Raw genomic sequence first — 27,228 nt, forward strand, 5'->3', positions numbered from 1 at the left:
TGGAGATGAGTGATCCGCAGAAAGACTCGGCGGCCGGGTCCAAAGGACCCACCATGAGGAATTTAGAGAAGATTAAAACGTTACTTAGAGGAGAAACAGCTGAGGGAGACAGTCGCACTCATTTATGACCGTACATCTGGGTTAGTCAATAAATGTGGGACCAGAGTGAAATGGGTGATTTATTCCTACAGATCCAGACCAGAGGTCATTACTTACCAGGCCCCACAGAAAGAATTAAAACTATTTTATCTGCTGTTTAATTAAAATTTCATGGACGATCAGAGTCTGCACCTACGCCCGGGTCTGTTTTATGTTTGACTCGCGCTTCTCTGGTGGATGGAGAAGACAAAATGAGGAAAAAACTAACAGAGATCCTCTTCAAGAGCAGAACTTCCAGTCTGGTCAGGATGGTCCACGGGTGGAGGAGGAGGGTGGTGGAGTCTCGTGCTCCTGGATTGTCACTGCAGAGAAGAAAGCTCTGCATAGGGTGGTTAAGGACTGTTGGAGTCAGCTTCTTCTCAACTATAAACATCAACCATAAACCATAAACTTGCACAAATTCATGCTGCTATGTTGCTGTTTTTATTCTGTATCTATAGAAACTTAATGGAAAATAATCTGAGTGCTCTGAGTACATCATTTCCTTCCATCTCATGCTTCTGTACAGCTGCGAATTACAAATAAAATCCTTGAAAAGAAAAAAGCAAAGATGCATTATGAGAGAAAACACATATGATGGATGAATCTCGTGCGCCGAACCCACTGATTTGTGACGCCATCCGACAAAGACGTGGCGCTATGAAGCAGCAAACCTCAGTACGCCTTAAAATACAGAGGAACTTTATTATGGAACAATTTACCTGCATCTCTAAAAGCATCTACAGACATCTACATGTTACCTTTAATATTGTTTTAGAAGTAATGAAATTTTGTACTTAAATTTTATTTGCACCTTTATATGTTTTGTTTCTCCTTTTTATTTGTTTTTATCTTATTTGCAGTTTAATTTTACTTAAAATTTGTAGATACATTCTGCTTTAATGTTTTGTGTCTTCAATGTGCAAATAAAGAAATAAAATAAAGAAATTATCAGTCAGGGCTCCAGTCTCAAGGTCTGAATGAAGATTCAGTTTGTTTCCAAACTTCTGAATGAATCTACATTCACTTCATTATGTATATTTATATATATATATATATATGTATATTTATCAGAGACAGCAGGAACAGCAGGAAAAACACTTGACTCTGTCTCTGTTTTATTTTCTACTTTCTTTATTCATAACATGTTTTTTTATCAGAAGCAAACAGAAATGAAATATCTACATGTGCTTTCATCAAACTTTACACTAACGGAGAAATGCACGATGGAGAAAAATGAAATGAGGAGTGATACATAAATGCTGTGACACATGGATCTACTTTGTCAGTAGTTTATATGAACTTAATGTTCTTTTACTCAGACTCTTTACACCCTCCAATAAAAATAAATGCTGCGCTTTTATTATCATGATCCAGTAAGAGGCTGTAACTGTTCATTCATATCAGACCGGAGGAGTCCTTCAGGATCAGAAACAGTCCCCTGGGAAATCATAAACTCCTGCTTTGACCTTTGAGACGAGTTTTTAAAAGATGCAGTTTCCATCGTTATTGTTTGACCACATATGAGAGGAAAAAATCCACAGCACAAGAGGATCGTTCACTACGTGTTCCTGTCGCTGGATTATTAAAAACAAGCAAACAAACAAAAAAAAAAAAACTACATTTGAGAAAAGAAGAGGGGAAAAAAGCTGCTGGTGAATGTGTCTGAGAGGATCTGGCTCAGGTCAGTTGTACATGGTCATGTGGAGCCACTGCAACCAATCAGAGAACAGAACCACATTCAGACACTTTGTCATTGAAGGAGAAATATAAAACTTTCTTAAGAACTGAAATGAATAATAATTGTGACACGTGCAAAAGTTTTTTATAACAAACATCCCAGCTTCCATATGTCTCAGTCTTTCCATAACGGACGTGGAAATGTTTCTCTTCCTGCAGATCTCTTCTTCACTTTAGGCCGTGTTGCATTCAGGTGACGTCTAAGATCCCCCTGCAGGTCTAACCCAGTCCTGTAGCAGGTGACGGCCTGTTCTGACTTTAACCTCTTTACTGACTGCAGGATATTTTCATCCAGAATTTGCTGATTTTAGTGGAATTTGTTGCTCAGTGTTTCCTGAACCACAGGTTCCCACAGAATATTTCCACCTCTATTATCTACCAGTGGACAGACGCAGATTCTTTCTCCTTCAAACATACTGTACACGGGCCCGCCACAACATTATGACCGCTGACAGGAGAAGGAAATAATAATCTTGTGACAGTTCAGTGTTCTACTGGGAAACATTTGGACCTGGTATTCATTCGCGTGGATGTTACTTAGACATGTAGCACCCACCTAGATCAGACCAGGTCCCCCTCCCTAACCTGGCCTCCAAATTCACTAGATCCCAAACCAATCAGGTTCACCACAGGGCACCGTCTAAAGGCACCACCAAAGCTGCAGTTCATCTAGTGGCCACTTGAGGCTCCAAAATGGAGCAAATCCCCATAGACCACCATGTTAAAAAACCCAACTTTACAGCATCATTAAACATGTTTACAGCCTGATATTTCTTTATTCATGACAACTGTGCGGGGGGTGAAGTTTTCATTAATTTATTTTTTTATTAAGGCTTAAACGTCAGCATAATTATAGAGGCGTTCCCGCTTTGAGTGACAGGTGTTAGCTAACAGGTAAGTAGGAGCTGGGTGGGCGGGGCTCAACGTCTGACATGACCCCCCCATGTCCATATTTGGGATATCTGAGTGTGGGCGGAGTTTAACTCATCCAACATAGCGACTGCAGGCTCCGCCCACTTAAGGCTTAATTTCCAAGATTCAGACCAGTGATGTCACCAGTTTGTCATTTATAGAGTCAATGATCACCACAAGGGAGACCTACACAACATTAAGAAGGTGGTCATAATGATATGCTTGGTCGGTGTGCATGTGAAACGTGGACTAAACAACTCTGGCTTCTCCAGATGCGATGACGCTCCAATCTGGAAGCATTTTGATTTGATTCGATATTTTTTTACGGCCTTCCTCTGCTTTCCTCAGTCTGTTAATCAAACAGCTGATTAATGCAGATGTGTCACAATGTTTTAACGAGTCAGATGAATCATCAGCTGATATTTAACGATGACAATTCTTGGCCCGTCTTTGGAAAACTTTACAAGCAGGAGCTCTAAACGTTTGCACATGCCACAATTGCAGGTTTGATTTCTATTCTTTGTTTTATTACATTCATGAAATAAAAAGCTGGAGTTCGTTAACACCAATAGAAGGGTTTCATTCTAACAGCTGCACATACAACTACTCAGTTCAAATACAACCAAACCACCAAACCGTCTCTCTGGGTTCTTACCTGTCTGTAGCTGACGGTCACCGTGCCCATCCCCACCATGTCGTACGCTTGAAATTTATCTGCAAGACAAGATTCAGTGAATGATTGAGAGCCAGCGAGGAGGAGGAGGAGGAGGAGGAGGAGGAGAGGTTCAGGGACCAAAACACTTCAGGGAAACTTGAGTTGTTAAAGTGCCTTGGAGAGAAATGACTTCCTGTGATTTTCTAAATGTTCCAGCCCTCGCTGTGAAGATTAAAGTTCAATCATAGAGAAAGAATTTGACGCTGCTCAGTCTGTGGTCCTTGTCCCCGTTTACATGCAACAGAGAAAATCAAATCACTGACGGGAACATGTCCTCCTCCTCCTCCACACTAGGTGGCGATATGTGTCTTTCCGGTTGACCTCGACTATGACTATGATTACGTCATATAATAAACAAGAGTCGTTCATGTGTCAGATCGGCATTTCAAACAATGTGTGCGCTACTTCTGGTGCGGATAAGATGGCGCTATCCCTCAGCTGGTTCTTCTACTGGCTCTGTTTACCTTCTTCTTCTTCTGTGATCGGCTTTCTTGGATGTTTTTGTTGTGGGGTCATACGCCAGCACAGCGGTTGTGTAGCATGTGCACACATGTTGTCCAGTTAAAGTCTGACTAAGACGTACAGTCCTGCTCACCATTATTCATTGCATAACCTCTACAATATCTTCAGAAATAAATGGAAATGTACCAAATCTATATCATCAGGATCTTTTAATTGCAGGTCCAAAGTAATTTAACAAAGAAAATCGTTTTTTCAACTTACACCCTCACACCCTTTGGCAGCGACGACAGCCTCCAAACGTTTCTTGTAGCCATCTATGAGCTTCTTGCACTTCTCAGCTGGTATTTTCTCCCACGCTTTCTTTGCAAATTGTTCAAGCTCTTGAACGTTTGCAGGTTTCTTTTCCCCGATGGCAGATTTCAGCTCATACCAAAGATTTTCAGTCGTATTGAGACCAGGACTCATTGCTGGCCATTTTAAGACAGTCCAACCATTCCTGCATGCTTTTGGATGTGTGCTTTGGGTCTTTGTCTTACTGGAGGAGTCATGATCTTCGAGTCAAACCAAGTTTTCTTACACTGGGTAGGACATTTCACTCTAAAATCTCTTGATAATTCTCAGATTTCATGAGTCCTGTGATGCATTCAAGGCCTCCAGTTCCAGATGCAGCAGAGCAGCCCCACAGCATTATGGATCCTCCACCATGCTTAACTGTTGGTAGGGTGTTCTTTTCCTTATAGGCTTCATTGCGCTGTCTGTAAACAAACTGTTGGTGTGCATTGACAAAAAGCTCTATTTTTGTTTCACCTGTCCACAGAACATTTTCCCAGAAGGATTGTGGTTTGTCCAGGTACTCTTTGGCAAAGATTAGTTGGCCCTTTTTATGTCGTTTCCTCAGTAATGGTGTCTTCTTTTGGCCTTCGCCCATGAAGCCCTGTTCGGTTTAGTGTGCGACGTATGGTGCTTGTTGAAACCATGACCCCAGACTGTTCCACGTTGGCCTTCAGGTCTGTGGACGTTTGACGTGGTGTTTTTTCCACCATTCGCACCAACTTTCAAAGACTTCTCTTATCAATTTTTCTCTTCCCCCCACGTCCAGGGAGGTTCTTGACAGTCCCATGCTCGGCAAACTTCTTAATAATATTACGCACTGTTTAAACAGGGACACCAAGGTCTTTGGAGACGGCCTTATAACTTTTGGACGTCTTGTGTTTGCACTTCCGATGTCCTCAGACAGCTCCTTTGTCTTCACCATTGTGACAAAGGGACAGATGGCTTTTTAAAACACGGAAGTCGTCATTCATTGGCTAATTCATGTCACACGGGCACAGCCAATTTATCACAGGTGATTCTCATTTGTGATTTACCACAGGTGAGTCACAATGTGTTTGCAAACTGATTTACAGCCAAGGGTGCCAATACCAGTGACACAGCAAGCTTCAAGTTTTTCTATTTTTTCCTCCCTTTGTTTATTGTCTTAAATTGTTGTTTATAATTTGCTCTTTTGTATCAAACACAAGTTTTTTTCAGAAGATATTCCACATTAAACTTCATGGGTGCCAATAATGGTGAGCAGGACTGTATACATGTCAGAGAAAATCAATTTCTAATCCCATTATCTGGGTGTCTTAATCGAATAAAAAGAACTCAGAGTTTAGTCAGAGTAACATGTTTACATACACTTAAGTTGTCCAGTTAAAGTCGGATTAAGGCAGTAATTCATTTTTTTTTCATGTGCATGTAAACGTACTGAGTGAGTTGTCTTTTTTTTTGTGTCCTGTCTCTTTGATTCATGTGTTCATAGAGCTGACTGTCCTGCTCTAACATGTCCGTCGTGTTTTTTGTTGCAGAGCTTAATATTTGTTTAGTTGGTGTTTGTTTATTTTCAAGGTGGAAAATAGTTTGGTTACAAATGAACCTTATCGACTTAAATCAACAGGTTATTAGAAACATGTCGTGTAACCGAGGTCTGGTCTGACGACGGATGATGACAGAGATACGACTACGGCAAATTATAAAGACAGGAACATTTCTCTCGGTTACTCTCTCGACATCAACAACAGCATCAGTATTTCCTTTTCCTTTCACATGAAAGTATGTCTCTGCTTCCTCTCCCTATCTGCCTCCATCTTTTTCCCACGCCTCACTCATCCCTCTCCCTCTGGTTCCCTCTCTCTGCTCCTTGTATTGATAAATAATCTGGATGTGCTCCCTTACGGATCATGCTCTCCAGTTTCATCAGCAGGTACAGGAAGCCGGGGTAACTGATGGTCAGGTCGGGCTCGGTGTATCTCAGTCCCACCAGCTGCATCACCAGCTCATCCACCGTGATTCCTGCAGCAGAGAATAAAATAAATCACTTCACTGATCCGGTGCAGGAAGATTTACAACCAAAAATATACTAACTAGCCTCAAAATACTGTCACATAAGCATTTCACATGTAGTTAACTTCTAAAAGTTAGAGCTTTTCTGCAACAACACATTTAAACCAGAACCTGGATTGTTCCTAACAAAATAAAAAAAAAGAGCATCAGACTTTTAATCTGAGGTTTAAAATAGGTGCTGCAGTGTTAAGATGCTTTAAATGCAAACTTGTGTTTAGTTTTAAGCTATATCAACAGTCAATAACGGCTCATGAGATTTCAGAGAACTGACTGGACTAGTTTCTGTAACTGTGGCTGCACAGCTGTGTTTTGGCTCCCCCTGTCGGTCACTAAACCAAACGCAGGACAGTGTCCGTGTGTCCTACCTGCAGCCTTCAAGGCGGGACCGACCTCCTGATACTCCAGACGGTGAGTTTTGTTCTTGTCAAACACCAGGAAGATATCCTGAGGAGAAGTTTAAAGCAAATGATCATTTCTAACAGCTGCTTCACTGGAGGGACTTAGAAATAATAAGAATAATTTTCCTCTCTTTCCTCTAACTGATATAAAATGTCCACAAACTCACCGTCCACCTCCTGATCTTGTCCCACAGATTCTGGAAGTCAGCCCAGTTGAGCTGAGCCACACCCTGACTCTGCACAGTTTACTGAGGTCAAAGAAATCAAACAAACAACAGACACAAGCTCTGGAACTGGAATATAAATAAATCTACTCTGAATCTGGAAGGAGTCGCAAAGATACTTCAACCGGTGTGTGAACAATTTCCTCTTAGTGCCAAACATAATAGTACACTGAACATGTGTGCAGATGTTGTGTTGTGTTAGAGGGATCAAACTTAATTCAAGATCCAGAGAGCTGAATCCAGATGTTGAGGCTAACAGCTGTTTCTATCCCAGTTGAGATATTAAGAGTCTATATGAGGTTCCAAAAACTGAAATTATCTTTTTTTCATCCATAAATGCAGCTGTCAGAGCCTGGGTAGCTCAGTTGGTAGAGCATCAGACTTTTAATCTGAGGGTCTAGGGTTCAAGTCCCTATTCAGGCGATTACAAGTTTTACATATGAACTGGGTGCTAATTTACATGAACGTTGTGGGTTCACAGGAACACAATGTAAATATCCCACTTGAAACCAAATGTTCAACATTTATCCACTTCAGTGATGGAGTCATTTACACATGAATGCATGAAGCTTTAGAGTCAAGTTTGAGGCCCTGGAAACATGAGACTATGTAGAAAACGTTGGTCCAGTTTGAATGTTAGTACCCTGAAATGAAAACTAGGAGTGTTAACCTCGTACCACAGAGGAACCTGATGTTAAATGTCGTTGTCAGACCACCACTGGCTTCAGTTTGGTTATTAAACTCTGCAACTAACGTTGCTGCTGCAGCCTGAAGAGTAGAGTGACCTATGAGGAAAACCACATGTTGTGTATTTGCAATTTATGTTTTGTTTTTTTTTTTTTATTCCAGTGAGCTCAGCATTTGAAGCCTGGGTAGCTCAGTTGGTAGAGCATCAGACTTTTAATCTGAGGGTCTAGGGTTCAAGGCCCTATTCAGGTGATACAAGTTTTACATGTGAACTAATTAAGAGGATAAATCACCTAAAGGATGGGATCAGAGTTCATTTAGAGGGTTTAGAGCAACATAATAAACTGAGACAGCAATTGCTGAAGAACCTTCTGCTACAGAGGAGGAGAAAACCTGCAACTGTTATTCTTGTAATTTCTATTTTTCCCTATGAATGAGCTCTTTCAGAGCCTGGAGATCTCAGCAGGCAGAGCGTCAGACTTTTAATCTGACAGTTAAAACTGTGCTCAGGAGGTTACACAGCGTATGTGACTTTATAAGTAGCACATAGCAGGTAACTCACACTTATTCAGACATGTTACGAACATTAATTAGGGACCCCTCTACCTACTATATGTGTTCTATATTAAACTCAGACTATTTATAAATATACATTGTTATGATCATTTTATATTCAAATAATACACAGGTTCAAATATTCACTTTTTTTTTTTAAATTTCAAATGTGCAACAACGTGAGTCGCTCACCGCCTGTTAAAGACCAGTGAAGACCAGTGATTCCCAACCTGAGGGCTGCGGCCCCCTGGTGGGGTCGCGAGGGTATTGCAAGTGGGCCACCAAATCATTTGATGTTTGGGTTTTGGTTCCGTTTTATGTCAAACACCAACACCATGACATCTTAATATGATCCACTGCATTTTTTTTTTTTTAAAAAAAAGGGAAAAGGCCACTAGTAAGAGTGCAATGTTTTAATTTTATTTCCTTGATGTTTAAAATCAGGTTTCATCTGACTCAACCTGAGCAGAATTAAATCTTTGTATCAGGTTTATGCCGATTTAATGGGCTTCTTTTGGTATTTGGAGTTAGTTTGGATCTTTTAGATTTTGTGTGTGGACAGCTCCATGAAAACTGTGACCATGAAGGTGTTGCAACATGTTACAGATGCTGTTTTGGCGACTGTGGAGCTTCCAACACGTTTCTCCTGTATTCAGCTCAGTCCTTTGTGTTCATCCTTCAACAAAACGCATTATATGGCCTCCTTGTGGCCTTGCTGTGAACCAAAATTACAATTTAGATGTTTTATCAAAGAAGTTCAGTATTACTGTTGTAAAAAAACAATAAGTAGATCCAGGAATCATATTCTCTTGTGCTGAGGATTTTTTTTCTCCCATGAAGTAGAGCGTCCAGAGCCTGGGTAGCTCAGTCGGTAGAGCATCAGACTTTTAATCTGAGGGTCTAGGGTTCAAGTCCCTATTCAGGCGATACAAGTTTTACATTTGAATCAATGACAAGAATACTTCACTGTATGGATACGAGCTAATTTACAGCGACTTTAGAGTCAAGTGCCACTTCGATGTTACTGTTTAAATTGAGTTTTCATCTGACTGGACCCCGAGCAGAATTTACATCTTTATATCAGGTTTATGCCCATTTAATGGGCTTCTTTTGGTATTTGGAGTTCGTTTGGATCTTGTAGATTTTGTGTGTGGACAGCTCCTTGAAAACTGTAACCATGAAGGTGTTGCAACATGTTACAGATGCTGGTTTGGCGACTGTGGAGCTTCCAACACGTTTCTCCTGTATTCAGCTCAGTCCTTTGTGTTTATCCTTCAACAAAACGCATTATATGGCCTCCATTTTTATGTGATCAGAGGGGGGCTACGAAAATGTTTAAAACTGGGCCCTGAGTTGGAAAAAGTTGGGACTTTATCTGACTACCTCCTCAGCTCCACCTTTACATCTCACTTTGAAAGATTTAATAGCTTCAGACTTTTAATCTGAGGGTCTGAATTTGAGTAATTTCATATGTGACTGACTTTCGAGCTGTAGTTTAGTTCAGGTGACTCACTGGCCCTGGGAGATTTGATTGCAAGTGTTCATTGGTGGCTTTAAAATGCACCTTTATATGGGGAAACCACCATGTTAAGCTGTTACGTTACAGTCAGTACTTAGAGGTAAAGTTACTCACATCAGAATACTTGCTCATTTAGCCTCTTGAAAGGCTGAAAACTGATTTTTTTTTTTTCATCCATAATCTGCAGCTTTCAGAGCCTGGGTAGCTCAGTCGGTAGAGCATCAGACTTTTAATCTGAGGGTCTAGGGTTCAAGTCCCTATTCAGGCGATACAAGTTTTACATGTGAACTAATAGTAAGGGCTGGGAGCTAATTTACATGAATGTTGTGGGTTCACAGGAACAGAATGTAAATGTCCCACTTGAAACCAAATGTTCAACATTTATCCACTTTAGTGATGGAGTCATTTCCACATGAATGCATGAAGCTTTAGAGTCAAGTTTGAGGCCCTGGAAACATGAGACTATGTAGAAAACGTTGGTCCAGCCTCTTGAGACCTGAGCTTTTGTTTGGTTTGCATTTTTAATTTATCAATTTCTCTTTATTTGGGATTAGCAGGCCCTAAGAATGATAAAAACAAAGAATCGTCTTTGAACAGGTCGTTTTTGGGGAAAAAAAAAAAAAATGATGTCCTCATGTGTGGACACTGGGATTATTTCACTTAATATTGTAGTAAAGTCACCAATATGTGACAAAATCTAAAACTGTTCATTTTCACGTCTGAACATTTGCTAATTAGCTAAAACTGAACTTTGTCCATTTTTGTTACATGATCAGCTGAGGTTAGAGCATCAATTCTGCACTTTTCATTATTTTCTGCCTATGGATGTAGATTCATCTTCTCTGTTTCTCCTACTCTGCAACTACGGAAGAAAGTGAGGGATCCTCTAATATGGGTAGGTACGGTCTCTAATTTAAATGTCTGCAAGCTTCAGCTACAGAGGACGAGGAACTCAAAGAAACTTAGACTTAATTAAGAAAACCTGCAAGTTCACAACTAAAAAAAAGTCAGATTTTTCTTTGTTGTTTCCTTAATAAAAAGATATAATACAATACATCTATCTGTGAGAATGCTAACAAATTACTGTGCACATGCTCATTACACTAATACTGGTTAAGTTTGATCACAACTGTAACAGTGGCATTAATGGCTCTGCCTGAAGAAGATGAAACTGAAGGAGGTGAAACTCTGATTCTGCTGATATATCTTATCTTATATGCTCACGCCTCTCATCAGGTCCAAGGATACATCCATCAACACCACCAGACTCTTGCAGTGCTCCAGAGCCAAGTTCTTCTCACTGCCGGCAAGAACTGGACACAAAGGGGAGGATCAACGGTCAACATGTTAACAGACACTCAACTTACATGTTTTTTTATTATTATTATTACTGACCTCCTCCCTGGATGACCTCGGTCAGAAGGTTGTGGAGGTGCACTGGTTTACAATATCCCTTCTGAGGACACACAACCAGAACCGAGAGTCAGTGAAACACACACAGAGGCGACGCATGTGGATGGAAATCAGCCGTGAGAAGGTAAATGTCACCTTGTTGCAGTGCTTCTTGAACAGATGTCTGGTGGATTTAGGCGAGGGAAGAGCAGTCTGGTGAGGAAACGAAGGCTGCTGGAAGAAAAACAAGTCTTAAATCTTAAATCTTTTATATTTTATCCAGATACTGGGCGTCATGTTTGTAGGATTTTTTTTTCTCCCATGAAATAGAGCATCCAGAGCCTGGGTAGCTCAGTCGGTAGAGCATCAGACTTTTAATCTGAGGGTCTAGGGTTCAAGTCCCTATTCAGGTGATACAAGTTTTACATTTGAATCAATGACAAGAACACTTCACTCTATGGATACGAGCTAATTTACAGGAACAGCTTTAGAGTCAAGCTTCACTTTGAGGCCCTGGAAATATGAGACCGTACAGGAAAATGCTCATTACTCCTACTTTGCTCCAATCTGAATGCGAGCACTTTGAGTTTTGAACTCTGCATCGAATGTTGCTGCTGCAGCATGAAGATTTGACTTGTAAGTTAGCTACGGTTTGAGTAGTGAAGAGATACAAAAGATGTTGTTGTTTATCTATCTTTTTTTCTTTTTTTTTTTTTTTAATATTTCATAAATCTGATCTTCAGAGCCTGGATAGCTCAGTCGGTAGAGCATCAGACTTTTAATCTGAGGGTCCAGGGTTCAAGTCCCTGTTCAGGCGAACCACTATTATTATTAATAAACCAGGTCTAACATCCTAACCCTGAGGTGGTTTGGGAGATGTGACCTGATGTTCCGCTGATTCATCTGATCAAAATCGTGCATCAAAGCTTAACTATTTAACTAATTTAATTCTTCTTACCTCTGTTATTGAAGGTGACATAGGTGGTTTCTGAGCAGGACTGGAAAAAAAAATGTTCAAACACATTAGAATCATCGTATTTATAATGCATCAAACTTTAAAGTCTGCATCTTCAATCCTAACGTTCATTAACAGTCAACCTCTCCAGACCTGCAGCAGTGTGGGTTTAATTATGAGGATACGTCGTCACCTTTAATTTAACAAATGAAACATTTAAAAACTACCATGACTCACGTGGTGCTGTTGCCCTGCTCTGTCAGGACTCGGAGGAGGAACGCCCCCTGCTGGTTGGGCTCCGCCGTGGAGGGGATGATGATGTAGCGGCCGACGGGAAGAGAGCCACGAAGAACGACCTCCCGACGCAAGTAGTACTGGTAGGTGCAGAGGACTGGACGCGTCCTCCTCAGGTCTTCAGGCGACAGGTAGGTACTCACAGGATGAGCCTGGAGAGACAAATGAGGCAAAGATCAAACTTTAGTACTGGACAAATGTGTAGCTTTCAGGAAGTTGTTTAATTAGAGTAAAAACCAATGCAGCACTTATATGAGGAGCTGGACAGAGACTCTGTTCCTTCACTGATCATATGCTGCCGAATAAATAAGATTATCCTAACTTCCCTGTGATTAATGTCTCTGGTCTTAAAGCTGCTTCTCTGCTTCTATATTGGAACATAAATCAGATAGGTTCCCCTGGTAGCTACAATGTAAAGAGTAGAGTCCTTAAAAAAAAAACGACAGGTCCTGATTTCCTCCACCAACCATGGTGATATCTGCAGAAATAGGAAATTATACATATCCTTACATGTAAGCAGTGGTATCTTTGCATTTTGCATTTACCACCTGAGCAGGAGTTGGAGATAAAAGGTTTGGGAATACATCAACCAAAGGATTTAGTCATTTCTCAAAAGAGAAAAGACAAAACCAGGTCATTCAACCAGGAGTAGCGGTTTAAGAGGAAAACTTGATTAACAGGGAGCTTGTAAAAAAAGCTCTTGGTGGGTCTAATTTATTTTTAACCTTAATGGAATTGATCATGTAGTTTATATATTGTCTGAATAATTTGAATAATAGTCAAATAATTTGTTATAATGGAATTTGTGTAACTGGTGATACGTGTGTGGGGGGACACAACCTGAAATGTCTGTTTAGTTGTGGTATGCTGTATGTGACGACTTTGTATATTGATTGCTGTGTATATATTTGATTCAGTGAGATCTTGAACACTGCCGTTTGGTTGTATTAGTGACATGATAGGACGGGGTATCATTGGCACAGTGGTGTGGTGGTTAGCACTGATGCCTCACAGTGAGAAGGTCTGGGTTTGAGTCCAACTCAGGCCTTTCTGGGTGGCGTGTACATGTTGCGTCCTACGTGGCTACTGTGTTTTTGTTGTAATTGCAGAATTTTCAAACCAAAATCACATGTGAACATGAAATATAACAGAGAGATTTACATGAGCATGAACTGAATCATGGTTTGGTTAAAGCATCACCTGATGTTTACTGAAGCATACATTTAATAATTGAAATTAATTTCTTAAGAGAAATAAGTGTAATTTGGGCAAATTATTGCTGATTATCTCGGTGTCTCAGTGTCATGTTCTATCCACTGTTTGTACTGAAGCATCTATGCTCTTTGGAAATTCATACAACCCTGGTGTAAGGTTTCTATGAGACGTCTTAAAAGCTATCTCGCCTGAACAGGGACTTGAACCCTGGACCCTCAGATTAAAAGTCTGATGCTCTACCGACTGAGCTATCCAGGCTCTGACAGCATATATTTTGTCACTAATTTTTTTTTTTCCAGTGAGTCACCACATCAAAGTTGGAGGTTTTCTATGACTAATCTGGAGTTTCACTTTCTCTGTGTCTGAAACCTGCAGACTGAGGCAGTGAGAGATTAAAAAAAAGCCCAGTTTCAGTTTAATTCTTTAGTGGTCGTTGTACAGTACTACTGTAAACCTCCTGACGTCTACTCAAACAGCAAATATACACACACTTCAAACATGTCAGCCTCTGAACTGAATGTGTAAACGTTACCAAGTCATCATCCGCCCTCGTTAAAAAGCACTTGCTCCCGTTTAAGTCACTGATTAGAGAGACTGTGTGTTTGTACCGCGTAGACGTGTAGACCTATGGCCAGATTAATGCCTCGACGTCTCTGGTGTTTCTGCATCAGAGCCAAGACGAAGGAGCAGGTCTTCTGAGAGCTCAATGTGACGCTGTCCACCTCCGACAGAACGAAGTAGAACTGGGGGTTCTGCCAGAACGAACCTGGATGCAAACACAAACATGTCTATTCCTTAGAATTTAACATTCTCAGCTTTACATAGGCTGATCACAACATCTCAGACTCAGCAAACATATAGGTACATCTGATACATCCAGGTATTTCAATTGCATTCACGTAAAGCAGTTCCCATTCAGAGAATGAGTTATTCTCCCTATTAGTTCCACTATAAAACTTGTATCGCCTGAATAGGGACTTGAACCCTAGACCCTCAGATTAAAAGTCTGATGCTCTACCGACTGAGCTACCCAGGCTCTGGATGCTCTACTTCATGGGAGAAAAAAAATCCTCAGCACGAGAGAATATGATTCCTGGATCTACTGAGGGCTGCAGTTTATGGATGATTTTCAGTTTTCAGCCTTTCAAGAGGCTAAATGAGCAAGTAGTCTGATGTTAGTAACTTTACCTCAATTCTTTGTTTTTATAATTCTTAGGGCCTGCTGATCCCAAATAAAGAGAAAAGGATAAATTAAAAATGCAAACCAAACAAAAGCTCAGGTCTCAAGAGGCTGGACCAAACTGGACCAACGTTTTCTATATAGTCTCATGTTTCCAGGGCCTCAAACTTGACTCTAAAGCTTCATGCATTCATGTGGAAATGACTCCATCACTGAAGTGGATAAATGTTGAACATTTGGTTTCAAGTGGGACATTTACATTCTGTTCCTGTGAACCCACAACATTCATGTAAATTAGCTCCCAGCCCTTACTAGTAGTTCACATGTAAAACTTCTGTCGCCTGAATAGGGACTTGAACCCTAGACCCTCAGATTAAAAGTCTGATGCTCTACCGACTGAGCTACCCAGGCTCTGAAAGCTGCAGATTATGGATGAAAAAAAAAAATCAGTTTTCAGCCTTTCAAGAGGCTAAATGAGCAAGTATTCTGATGTGAGTAACTTTACCTCTAAGTACTGACTGTAACGTAACAGCTTAACATGGTGGTTTCCCCATATAAAGGTACATTTTAAAGCCACCAATGAACACTTGCAATCAGATCTCCCAGGGCCAGTGAGTCACCTGAACTAAACTACAGCTCGAAAGTCAGTCACATATGAAATTACTCAAATTCAGACCCTCAGATTAAAAGTCTGAAGCTATTAAATCTTTCAAAGTGAGATGTAAATGTGGAGCTGAGGAGGTAGTCAGATAAAGTCCCAACTTTTTCCAACTCAGGGCCCGTTTTTAAACATTTTCGTAGCCCACCTCTGATCACATAAAAATGGAGGCCATATAATGCGTTTTGTTGAAGGATGAACACAAAGGACTGAGCTGAATACAGGAGAAACGTGTTGGAAGCTCCACAGTCGCCAAAACAGCATCTGTAACATGTTGCAACACCTTCATGGTTACAGTTTTCAAGGAGCTGTCCACACACAAAATCTAAAAGATCCAAACAAACTCCAAATACCAAAAGAAGCCCATTAAATCGACGTAAACCTGATATAAAGATGTAAATTCTGATAGGGTCTAGTCAGAAAAAAACTCAATTTAAACAGTAACCTCAAAGTGAAGCTTGACTCTAAAGTCGCTGTAAAGTAGCTCGTATCCATACAGTGAAGTATTCTTGTCGTTGAGTCAAATGTAAAACTTGTATCGCCTGAATAGGGACTTGAACCCTAGACCCTCAGATTAAAAGTCTGATGCTCTACCGACTGAGCTACCCAGGCTCTGGAAACTTCGATACAGGGTATAAAAAAAAAAAACATTTAAAAACCATTGATTGAGGGACGTTTAGTATCTCATCTGGGACGACTTAAAAAAGCATCTGTTAGTGTAAACATCATGAAAACCAAATGTACATTTGCGCATCTATATTACTACTTTCTGGATCTTGAATCGTGTTTGTGTTTTGTGTTGGTAGCAGTTTATTTCATGACTCGGTGCATTAACCTTTAATGAGAGCATTTATCAGACCACACCTGCACAGACACACAGTTCCCTCATCCACTTATGACTGGACTCAATCTGATTAGAGACAAACAACTCAGCGGAGGAGTAGTTTTACAACATGAACACAACATGTAAGTCACCTTTAAGGTTTGGAAATAAAAACGTGTTCTATTCACAGATGAAAAGTGTAAAACTCATCTCACCGCTTCTGTGAGATCCTCCTGCTGTGATGGACGGTACCCAGTTCCCGTGATGCATGACGCAGGACCACGGCCTCACGCTGGATCCTGGTTCGCTGAGAGCGTCCGTCAGGTGACACACCTCCATCACCTCAAAGTTCATCCGGAAGTCTGACACCGACATCCTGACGGAGAGAGACGGAGAAGTTGTGACGACGTTTGGTTAATGTCAGTCGTTGAGTGAACAGCGACGCAGCAGCTGAGGGTTTTGTTGTTGACCTTGTGGTTCCTGTTGTGTTGTGTTGTGTTTGCAGAGGGCGGGTCACTGTGGGAGAGTGTAAACTCACCAGAACTCTCCGTCCTCCCTGCAGACCCTGCCCACTCTCTTCTGCTCCTCCCGGCTCACCGCCGTCCACTCAGGACTGAAAACACAGACACAGACCGGCTCCCTAAATGTTTTCAGGGGATAAACAGAACATTCTGCAAAGCTACTGATCGATCGATCGATGCCACAGATTTTATTTCTGATCCGATACTGAGTAAAACTCAGGCTGGTGTCGGCAATATCATCCAAATGTTTCTGGTAAACCTAAATAAAGTAGTGTATTTCAAATCATAACTTCGTAAAAAATAGACGTCAGAAAAAGACGTCAGAGTAATTTTTAATTTTTTTGTAAACTTGGACGTATATTGAGGTAAAGGCTGAACTATTACAACAACAGAAAAAATTAAATATGTGAAAATAGGTTTGAAACACTAAAAAAGTAAAAAGTTTAATTATTAAGAACGACTAAAAATAAAAACTTGCACCTAAATTCTGACACTGTCCGCCTCATCATAAATTATTATTATTATTATTATTATTATTATTATTATTATTATTATTTTAGTGCTTTTTTGCTTTATTTTATTATTTTTAAGACTGTTTGTGTTTCACCAGCTTAGTTGTGTTGACAAAAATCAATAGTTTCCACCCTGTTAATGATATAAATCACCACAAAGTATCAAAAGAATCGATATTTTTGATTTTAGAACCAAATTTAGAGCGTAAATATCTGCTTTCTGTATCGATCGCGCAATGACTTACTGACAATTCTTAGTGTGTGTATTGGTGTGAGTGTGGACGTGTGCGTCTTTTATGTGTACATGTGTGGTGGCGGTTTCTTGATTTTGTGTCTTGTTGTAATGTTTTGTGTTTTTATTTGTCACATTTGGCTTCAAATGTGACAAAGTTAAAACAAAAAGGAGAAAGAACTAAAGACAAACAGGTTATTTTAGAGGTTTCCCCGTTAATAACGTTAACAAAGAACATGAGTAAAGTCAGATGAACATATGTCTGTGCTCATGTCAGTGAGCGCCGACCCTTTCATGTCACTCCAGGGTCCCTGCCACTCTGTGTTGCCCCAGGGATTAAGGACCCGCACCAGATCTACGAAGCCGTGAGTCGTCTTCACCTGAGGAGACAAGACACCAGAAATTAAATGCGAACTCAAAACGACATTAAGATGTTTGTCGAGTTGGGTCGAGTTGTTACCTTCTCTACTGCAGTCAGAGAGTAAGCATGTCTGAACATTATGCCCAGTTCATTCCTTTCCTCCAGGGGACCCTGAAGAAAAAAAAACACACAAAAAAAACAAAAAAATCATGACAAGCAGATAATTTTCCCAGCAGCAGGTCCGAGCAGGTAGAAACCTCCTTACGCTGGAGTTGGCACAGTTGATGAGCGCTCCTTTGGCCAGGAGGTGTGTGAGGAGGTGGGGCAGGTCTCTCAGTTGTGCGATTGTTAGAACCTCAGTCACGCCGCCCGTCATGTCCACCATGGCCTCGTGAGGGAAGCCCATATCCAGAGCCCTGTAGCCTCCTTTCAGCCTGACACCAACAAGACATGACAATCATGTCTGATTTTGAAATGCATTCCTTTTGTCTTTACTGTCCAGGCTCTCATTTCATTGTGCCCCATATTTGTTTATAATAGTCTTATATCCACAACACCTCATTTGCACTAATTTACCTAAAGCTGACAAATAACACCTATGATATTAACATTGTGCATATGGGGTAAAGATGCCAGACTCAGGACTTAGGTCATTGCATCTTTTAATTACTCATAGTAACTTATATCTGTTAATAATAGTGTCATATTCTTGTCACTTTACTTAGAGCTGACAAATAGCACTTATGATATTGCATAGCTGTTTGATAATATTTATCACAGAGATCTTAATTGATGCAACAGTTAATTAACGTTAACGTGCAGGCGCTGCAGTGACGGGGACTCACTTGGCGTAGGCCTTCTCCAGCAGGGAGCTCCAGAACTCGTGTTTTTCTGGGGAGCTCAGGTAGATGAGCTTGTTGTCCTGAGTCGGCAGCAGGTCGTCTATTCTCACCTCCTCCCACTGACCGTACTGCCAGAACTACAGCGGGGGAGGGAGGGACGGAGGGGGGGAGATGAACGTCATTCATATCATTCATATCATTCATATCATTCATATCCTACTCAGTCACCTTTCAGATAACTCCACATTATTCATGTTAATGCACATTATTGTTGGAAACGTTCCTGTGTATAATGTTAATATTTTCAGGATTTAGTTATACACATTATATTACTATTATGACAATGTTCTATTCTATTCTATTCTATTCCAGATGTGAAATTTATTTTTGTACCTGCAGCTGGTACTAAAAAAAAACAGTAATAATTCCACATTTTAATTTAATTTAATTTAATTTAATTTAATTTAATTTTGTTAAATATTATTTAATTTTAATTTTATTTATTTAATTTTACATGCACAGTTAAACGTAGTATAACCTGTGCAATACAATTTTAATGATGCTACTGTTGACTGTAAAAATATGAAACATATTTTTTCATTTCTTTTATAGCAAAAAAAATAGAATGGTAAAAATTCAACAAATTTTATTTTATTTGTTTTATTTTATTTTACAAAAAAATTACTTTTAATTTAATTGTTATTATTATTATTATTTCATTTTATTTTTATTTGTCTCATGCACAGTTAAATATAATACAACCTGTGCATTACATTTTTGCTGGTACTGCAAAATATATTACTCTCTTTCATAGTAAAAAAAAAAAAAATAGTGATAATTCCACACATTTTATTTTACTTTAATAGATTCTAAATTTAATTTAATTATTTCGTTCCTTATTTCATTTTATTTACTGTTTTTTAACTATCTAACTGAGCTCCTGAGAACAAGCAGTTTCCCTTGTGGATGAATAAAGTCAGTTTACGTGAAGGTCTATGCACCTTGAAGGTGAAGCTCCCGTTGTACTTTTCCTGGAAACTCTGGTCCAGAGGCACCACTTTCTCGAGCAGAGATCGATTCACACAAAGAGACGCTATGGCAGAGAGCAGCCAGCAGTCATCTGGAAAGAAGGATTAACAGGAAGCTCAGGTGATCAGTGAGGATTCCTTCATAAACCCTGGATCAAACATTAAGCTGAGCGCTGTGTAGTTAGCGCGTGCAGCCATAATGAATGTGGTTTTCATCAGCTTTACAGCCACTTCACCTCCTGACAGTCAAACGCCAGGACCTGTCTGGAGGACGGACACGTCCAACCTGTTTTTATTTCTCTGTCTCCAGTCTGTTCTCTGACGTTAGTGCAGCTGCTGTTCTATACGCGGGATTCTCTCATCGTTTAATCAGATTAAACATCAGTTAATAACATTTCCCTCCTTTGTTGATACATCACGGCTCTAGATCACACATTTATCTGCATTAAGCAGAATAAAACTGAATAAATGTCCAGTTTACATCTATATGCATTAAAAAACAAACCTGCAAAAAACACAACACAATCTTTAAGAGTTTAATGTCATTTTAAGATGGTGAAGAATGGAAGGAAGGAAGGAAGGAAGGAAGGAAGGAAGAATGAATGAATGAAGGAAGGAAGGAAGGAAGGAAGGAAGGAAGGAAGGGATGGAGGAGGGAAAGAAAGAAGGTAGAATGAATGAATGAATGAATAAATTAATGAAGGAAGAAAGGAAGGAAGGAAGGAAGGAAGGAAGGAAGGAAGGATGGATGGATGAATGGATGAATGGATGAATAAAGGAAGGAAGGAAGGAAGGAAGGAAGGAAGGAAGGAAGGAGCTTAGGAAGGAAGAATGAATGAATGGATGAATGAATGAGGGACGGATGGAATAAAGGAGGTAGAATGAATGAGGGAAGGAAGGAAGGAAGGAAGGAAGGAAGGAAGGAAGGAAGGAAGGGAGAATGAATGGATAAAGGAAGGAAGGAAGGAAGGATGGATGGATGAATGAATGAATGAATGAATGAATGGATGGATGGATGGATGGATGGATGGATGGATGGATGAATGAATGAATGAATGAATGAATGGACGGATGGATGGATGGATGAATGAATGAATGAATAGATGAATGAATGAGGGACAGATGGAAGAAAGGAAGTAGAATGAATGAATGATGGATGGATGGATGGATGGATGGATGGATGGATGGATGGATGGATGGATGAATGAATGGATGAATGAATTAATGGATGAATGAATGGATGGATGGATGGATGGATGGATGGATGGATGGATGGATGGATGGATGGATGGATGGATGAGGGAATGAATGAATAAATGAACAGATGAATGAATGAATGAAGTACGGACGGAAGAAAGGAGATAAAATGAATGAATGAGGGAAGGTAGGAAGGTAGGATGAATGAACGAATGAATAGATGAATAGATGAATAAATGAATGAATGAATGAATGAATGGATGAATGGATGAACTTACTGAGTCTCCCCTGGCAGACGTCCAGTCGAGTCGCTCCGTCCACGATGAACTGAGGTGATGCACAGAGTTCCTGCAGGAAACCAGACACAAACACATGTAACACGATGTAACACGTCGACTGTAACTGTTCAGCACGGAGCCAAAGGGAGAAGAGATAATGATTAAAGACAGACTGTACACACTGTACCAGTCACATCTTCATTTAACTTTATTATTTCTGTCAGACTCGTGGGGTAAACACCTGGACAGGATTTCAGCTGATAATTACTCTGCAATACGACTGCTAGAGCACTGTGCAGAAATAAAAGCATGGCCGGACATGAACTGTCTGCACCTGCATGACAATAAAACTGCCTGCTTCCCAGAGTTATCACACACTTATTAGAGGAACCATAAAGTGTTCAAGTTCAGACACATCTCAACATCATCTGTTCACGGGAGACTGAGTGAATCAGGAACCAATAGCTGCAAAGAAGAAGAAACTCCTGAGGGAGAACAAGAAGAAGGAGAAGAAGAAGAAGAGATATTTTTGAGGGTAAGGTGAGTGCATGGATTCTGCAGCGACTCTGATTTGTTTTTCCAACATGATAACGACCTGGAAGTGCTGCATCACATGACCTGACCTCCACCATCACCAGACCTGAACCCAGCTGACGTGGTTTGGGATGAGTTGGACCTCAGAGTAAAAAGTAAACATGTGTTCAACACCTCTGCGAACTCCTTCAACCTCACGAACGTGAACGAGAGAAGAGTTTGCAAACCGCCCACGCAAGAACCTACAATATTTAACACTTTCCTTGTTTGCTGCATAAATCCACGTGTGTTTCTTCCTACTTTTAAAGTCTCCTGTATGAATCTGAAATATACAAAATAATTAAAAAATGAATGAATGAAGCTGTGTCCAAACCTTTGTCTGGTTCTGTACATTAGAGCCCCATGAAGGGGCTGTGCTGGTTTCAGCTATGTGGTCTTGCAGCAACAAGTCTGATCTTGATCTAACACAGTTCGCTGCAGGAAAACATCCCATAATGATTTGTTATCGATGCAGACAAAGGGGATAAGTGTGTGTTCACAGTATGGTTTTGAAAGCATGAATGAGTTGACAGTACCAGTAAAACAGGACCGATGTGACTATGGGTATGGATCAAGGTGTCAGAAAACAACGTAGAACGTGATGAATCATGAACTTTAAGTGGGTAATTAAGTGAACTCTCATTACAGAGAGACGAGGAGGCGTGAAATGTCTTTCTTGGACTTGTGTTGTCTTGTTTGCCTCTCGGAGTGAACTCAACTGGAGCTCCAAACTCCTGGACTGAAATTTTTTTTAAAAAAGGCAAACACTGCAGTTCCACAGCTCTCCACTAGAGGCTGGCTGAGAATAAATGAGTTCCCATAGATGTTAAAATGTCCAATAACAGACATATTTATAGATGTTACACAAACTTCTAGGGCTATAGACTGTATATAAACATGGACAACGCGTCCCTACTTCCTCTCATTGACTCTGGAGCCAGAGTCTGATCTCTATATAATAAAACGTTGCAAGGCACCGTTGGATTATACACTGAACTTATTTTTTATTTTATTATTATTATTTTTTTACAACTCTCACAGTCCCACGGGCATCAAGATTATATTAACTATGTGAAATGACAAAAATCGTTTGACGTGTTTAAAGTGTTTCATTTCGGCCCAAGCCCCGCCCACTAACATGGAGGGGGTGGAGCTTATGACCTACAGTATACTGCAGCTAAGCCACAAAGATTATTTTAACCTTTCTGGACCGAACGTATTGTTGGTGATGCGTTAAAGCTGTTTTTGAATTTTAAATAAATAACGCACAATGGTTTGGCTGTTGATAAAATTACAAGTGTGGCTGGACACCGGTGCTTTTGTCTGGAAGACCTTCGTGACATCTCAAGGGTATAAACTAACTCTGAGTCTGAGTCTCTTTAAATGTGGAAGCGCAAAAAGCTGCAGTTCAGCGAGTGGCCACTAGAGGCTTCAAAAGGGAGCAAATCCCCACAGACCCCCATGTTAAAAAGTCCAACTTTATAACATTATTAAATATGTTTACAGCCTGGTACAAAAAATGATTTTCACTATTCATGACAACTGATTCAAATACTTTTTTAAAGGGTTAATTTAAGCTCAGCGTGAACTTATTTATCACTAGATACCTTGAGGAATATTCTGGACACTATTTGTCATCGTTTTGGGCTCTTGCAGCAATAAAAACACACAATTCCACTCCCATGTTGATAGAAGGATTAAACACTTAAACAAATATTCCTCTAAGGCACGTTTACAGCAGATAAAAAGATCAGTCATTCATTTAATTACAATTAGATGTGTTAATCAGCAGTCAGCCGCAGGTTAAATCACAGGTGTGTCTGCTTTGACGGGCAGGTGGGTGTCTTCATAGGTTGCTGGTTGTTTTCAGGCTCCATCTTATTGACCATGATTTGATTAGTCAGGTGGAAAACTCCCAACAACCCGACCTAACCCTAACTTTGCTTTTCTCTGGTAACTCCACATACACGATATCTATGTTTCCTCCAGTTTGTTTCACTTTACTTCTGGTTGACTGTATTTCTAGAGGTAATAGTTTGGATTTTAACAAACAATCGAGGTCACAATTCAAAATCCGATTTCCTTTAACCAAACTCCTCCAGACTTCCTCCTCCTTTTCTCTTCTCGCATCGATCGCAAATGTTTAACATGTTGGTGCATGTGCAAACCAAACTACTCAAACATTTACCAGCCCGTGAGTCTCCCAGGTGCAAACAACCGAAGAAACACTTAAAGTCTCACTTAACGGGAATCAACCAGGAAGTTCTTCACATAAATTTTGTGTTACACTCATTAAATAAGACTCAGTTCTACGTTCACATATTAATATGAACTGAGGAGCATGTTTGCTCAGACCCAGCGGTCACACACATTTTAAAACTAACAGCTGTTGTCTCAACATGAAGAAGATGGAGCACAGATAATAAACAGCCTTCAGCGTTTAAAGAAAGAATGTGACGCCTCCTTAGTTGTGTTGAGCCACAGGACGGACACGATAAGGTCTCGTGTTTTGGTTTAAACGTCGACTGTTTGTCTCCATTAACAAGAAATTCATTAATTCCTTTCTTTTATTATTGTTATTATTTAATTATTACTAAATATGACAAGAGAATTAGCAGCTCACCTTTGTGAAGGTTGCAAAGTTTAGTTTTTAATACTTAGCACAAAGAAAAGTTGTGTAGTAGAAATGTGTTACTGCTGTTATGAAAGTTCACTACAAACAACTAGAACAGATGGAGCAGAGGAGACTTCACTGGAGCCGTGGGATGTTTAGTCAACACAGGTTTTGTCCTGGTGTCATAGAGAAGAGACTGGATGTTAAACACACTGACCTGAGCTCTATGGTAATGCCTCCCTCCCCTCCCTCCCCCTCTCTCTTTGTGTTTCCTCCCATTGTCGTGCAGGTTTGAGTTCAGTGTGTCGTCATTATTCCTTTGAAACACACCCAGCTGCTGTTGTTGCTCTGCAGAAAAGAAGTCGACCCAGAACAGAGCACAGAGCCGATGGTTAACATCTGGATACGAGAGGTGACTCTACGCGTTACGTGTGATGAATGAAGACACGAGAGAAGAAGTCAGTGAGAGTTAATACGTCCTGACGGTTTTCTTCTGGTAATAAAGTCTCAGTAACACGCTCCTTATAGTCTGTAAATGTCTGTATGAGTGTTTATCATAGTAACTTAAACTATTATTTCCAGCTGCAGTTAATACTAGCGTTGTATTGCACGTCATGAATATCATATAAGATTAAACAATTCATCTCTTTCTACTTTCATCATGACTATTTTGTGCCACTGAGTTACTTTCAGTTCAGAAGAACTATGCTCCTGTTAATATGTGTTTACATCAGTATATTTAGTATTCGCAGTAGCTACAGGTCCGATAACACGTGGCCCTCCCCTCCATGATTTATTACACGCCGTCATAAATGAAGCCAGGGTTTGAAAGGAGCTCACCCACACACCTACTCTGTCTGACATGATAGATGTGAGCCGTACCGCTCAGTAAGAGCACAACAACTTTATTTATTTTATGCTCCTCTTCCTCCTCCTAAGATAAGATGCAGTATTTACTTATCTCACAGTTTGCAGCAGGAGACAGTTTAAGGACGTACAAAAAATTAAACGAGTATAACTTTAATGTTTGGTATGAGTAAAGGATGTGTTATTATTGCACATGTATTAAGGATATTATGAGTTTGTGTGTTTGGTCTCCAGCAGCAGGAGGGAGGACCTGCCTCAGACTTTAAGACTATAATTCTGGGACTAATCATTTAATCATAGGTCATAATCAGCTGTAATCTGCAGCCATGTCAATGCAAAGTGTTACTCTATGAAAACTGTAATTAAGTCCAGCAGAGTTTATTTAGCTGCTAAACATGGACCACATACAACACTCAGATGCTGCTAATGCATGAACATCCTGCACCAGATATGAATCATGTAAACAAGAAGCACGCAGCATTTATTTACAGAATGTGCGTCAGGCTGATTTCCATCTTTACCTTTGGTCGTTTCCACTTGATCCCGGACAGCATCTCCAGCTCCCCCAGGGGGAAGTGGTAGTCCACGAACAGCCCGTCCCGGCCCACCGTGCCCAGGTCCCCGCTCTCCTGCGGCATGTCCCCGGACAGGAGGTCCGCGAGCCAGCGGCGGGACTGGGACCCGAGCAGCTCATCCGAACACACCGAGTCCGCGTCATCCTCCAGCGGAGGCACGGAGCTCTCGGAGCTCGCACTCTGCGACCTTATCATGGCTCATAAAACGCCTGCCGAGCCGCCGAACAAATGTTTGACTTCAACTCCTGGAGGAAACATATAGTCTGAGGCCACGCCCCCTTGGAAGGCTACGCAGGTAGACGCTCACCTGAGTGGGGTGTGGCCGTCTGGAGTTTAGACATTTATTAACACTGGATAGTGCAATTACGTCATCTTAATTTAACTAACACACTCATAAAACCTCCGTGTTTTTATTACTCAAATATTAAAGTAAGTACTGAACTTTGAAACTATGAAAATTTAACAACGTCACAAATACAGGAAGTGTTTCACCTTCATTTGCATGAACATGTGATGTTGTAGAAAATGTCATTTTATTCAGACAAAAAAAAGTGTTATCAGGGTTAAGTTAATTTCATTTTTGATTCAGTGTCTTTATTTTGAACATGTAAGTGATGAAATATAAGATAAATAAAAGCGATAAATAGATAAGAACAAAGAAAGTAGTGAAAAACCAGAACAGGTGGATTAATAAGTAGACAAATCATTGAAAAGTAAAAACTGTTTTCACTTGGAAGGAGGAAGGAGGAAGTAAAACCTCATGGAGTCCTGCTCCTTAACTCAAATCCATTTAGACAAGTTAGTTTTATTTATTTATTTAACTTTCATTGATTAAACCATAAATTCTTCTAAGAACGTAGCATCGTCTGTTGACCACACTTATGTGCTCAGTTATGTTATTATTATTTTTGGCAGTTTCCACAATTGTACATCATTAAACAAGGCCAATAAAAACACACATATATATATATATGTAATATTTAAATTCATAAGGGGAAAAAGCTCATCAAAAAAGAATGAGTTGTAGGTTCAGGTAGATAATAGATATTTTTCAGCTGCTTTTTAAAGGCAGTATGAGAGGACACAGATGGATTTAATTCATTCCGAGTCTAGTTTGATGTGTGTGAACATCTGAGGTAGAGATAAATAAATTCTGAAGGGCGTCTGGAAGATCTTGTTTTCTATGTAAGTACTTATAAATAAACTGATATACATTCACTTTGTCAATAGTAACTTATATTTTTTAGGGGGAGCAGACGGAGCAAATCCATTAAGGGTGAGATATTAATCCAAGATATCTCTTCTGTGTTATATGTTTGTTGAGGTGGACAATGTTACAATAGAACAAAAAACCTGTAGAATAAAGTCAGATAAGC

At 40.1% G+C, this 27,228-nt stretch overlaps 1 protein-coding gene and 10 non-coding genes across 12 annotated transcripts; 6 read left to right on the forward strand and 5 right to left on the reverse strand.

Annotated features, from left to right (window-relative positions):
• Positions 1-1,254: 1,254 nt before the first annotated feature.
• On the reverse strand, positions 1,255-26,096 carry zgc:85932 (uncharacterized protein LOC405875 homolog). Of its 2 annotated transcripts, none has more exons than XM_047594128.1 (20): positions 25,799-26,096; positions 21,224-21,293; positions 19,722-19,840; positions 18,724-18,857; positions 18,144-18,312; positions 17,978-18,049; positions 17,806-17,897; positions 16,791-16,865; positions 16,468-16,628; positions 14,200-14,357; positions 12,320-12,528; positions 12,086-12,125; positions 11,284-11,358; positions 11,131-11,191; positions 10,984-11,048; positions 6,918-6,986; positions 6,718-6,796; positions 6,185-6,301; positions 3,446-3,504; positions 1,255-1,850 (listed from the first exon to the last, which is right to left on the reverse strand). In XM_047594128.1, exons 1-20 carry the CDS (start codon positions 26,045-26,047, stop codon positions 1,824-1,826), a joined length of 2,100 nt encoding a protein of 699 aa, XP_047450084.1. In that variant the 5' UTR covers positions 26,048-26,096; the 3' UTR covers positions 1,255-1,823. The 2 variants fall into 2 exon arrangements, with proteins under 2 accessions (XP_047450084.1, XP_047450083.1); XM_047594127.1 differs by having other exon boundaries at positions 11,284-11,361.
• On the forward strand, positions 7,325-7,397 carry trnak-uuu. The gene has a single exon. It is a non-coding gene; the product is annotated as a tRNA-Lys (tRNA).
• On the forward strand, positions 7,841-7,913 carry trnak-uuu. Its single transcript has one exon. It is a non-coding gene; the product is annotated as a tRNA-Lys (tRNA).
• On the forward strand, positions 9,070-9,142 carry trnak-uuu. Its single transcript has one exon. It is a non-coding gene; the product is annotated as a tRNA-Lys (tRNA).
• trnak-uuu lies at positions 9,931-10,003 on the forward strand. The gene has a single exon. It is a non-coding gene; the product is annotated as a tRNA-Lys (tRNA).
• trnak-uuu lies at positions 11,468-11,540 on the forward strand. Its single transcript has one exon. It is a non-coding gene; the product is annotated as a tRNA-Lys (tRNA).
• trnak-uuu lies at positions 11,872-11,944 on the forward strand. Its single transcript has one exon. It is a non-coding gene; the product is annotated as a tRNA-Lys (tRNA).
• trnak-uuu lies at positions 13,777-13,849 on the reverse strand. The gene has a single exon. It is a non-coding gene; the product is annotated as a tRNA-Lys (tRNA).
• Positions 14,555-14,627, reverse strand: trnak-uuu. Its single transcript has one exon. It is a non-coding gene; the product is annotated as a tRNA-Lys (tRNA).
• trnak-uuu lies at positions 15,110-15,182 on the reverse strand. The gene has a single exon. It is a non-coding gene; the product is annotated as a tRNA-Lys (tRNA).
• On the reverse strand, positions 15,969-16,041 carry trnak-uuu. Its single transcript has one exon. It is a non-coding gene; the product is annotated as a tRNA-Lys (tRNA).
• Positions 26,097-27,228: the final 1,132 nt, after the last annotated feature.

The sequence above is a fragment of the Mugil cephalus genome, chromosome 9, assembly GCF_022458985.1.
Source record: "Mugil cephalus isolate CIBA_MC_2020 chromosome 9, CIBA_Mcephalus_1.1, whole genome shotgun sequence".
Taxonomy (NCBI): domain Eukaryota; kingdom Metazoa; phylum Chordata; class Actinopteri; order Mugiliformes; family Mugilidae; genus Mugil; species Mugil cephalus.

What these genes read in the sequence shown, in the direction of transcription:
- zgc:85932 (XM_047594127.1), bottom strand. Translation starts at nt 26,047, where the DNA reads ATGATAAGGTCGCAGAGTGCGAGCTCCGAGAGCTCCGTGCCTCCGCTG. An exon ending in ACGGGAGCTTCACCTTCAAG is followed by an intron (nt 18,858 to 19,721) that starts GTGCATAGACCT and finishes CCCCCGCTGTAG; the next exon opens with TTCTGGCAGTACGGTCAGTG. An exon ending in TGACCGTCAGCTACAGACAG is followed by an intron (nt 1,851 to 3,445) that starts GTAAGAACCCAG and finishes GATTGGTTGCAG; the next exon opens with TGGCTCCACATGACCATGTA.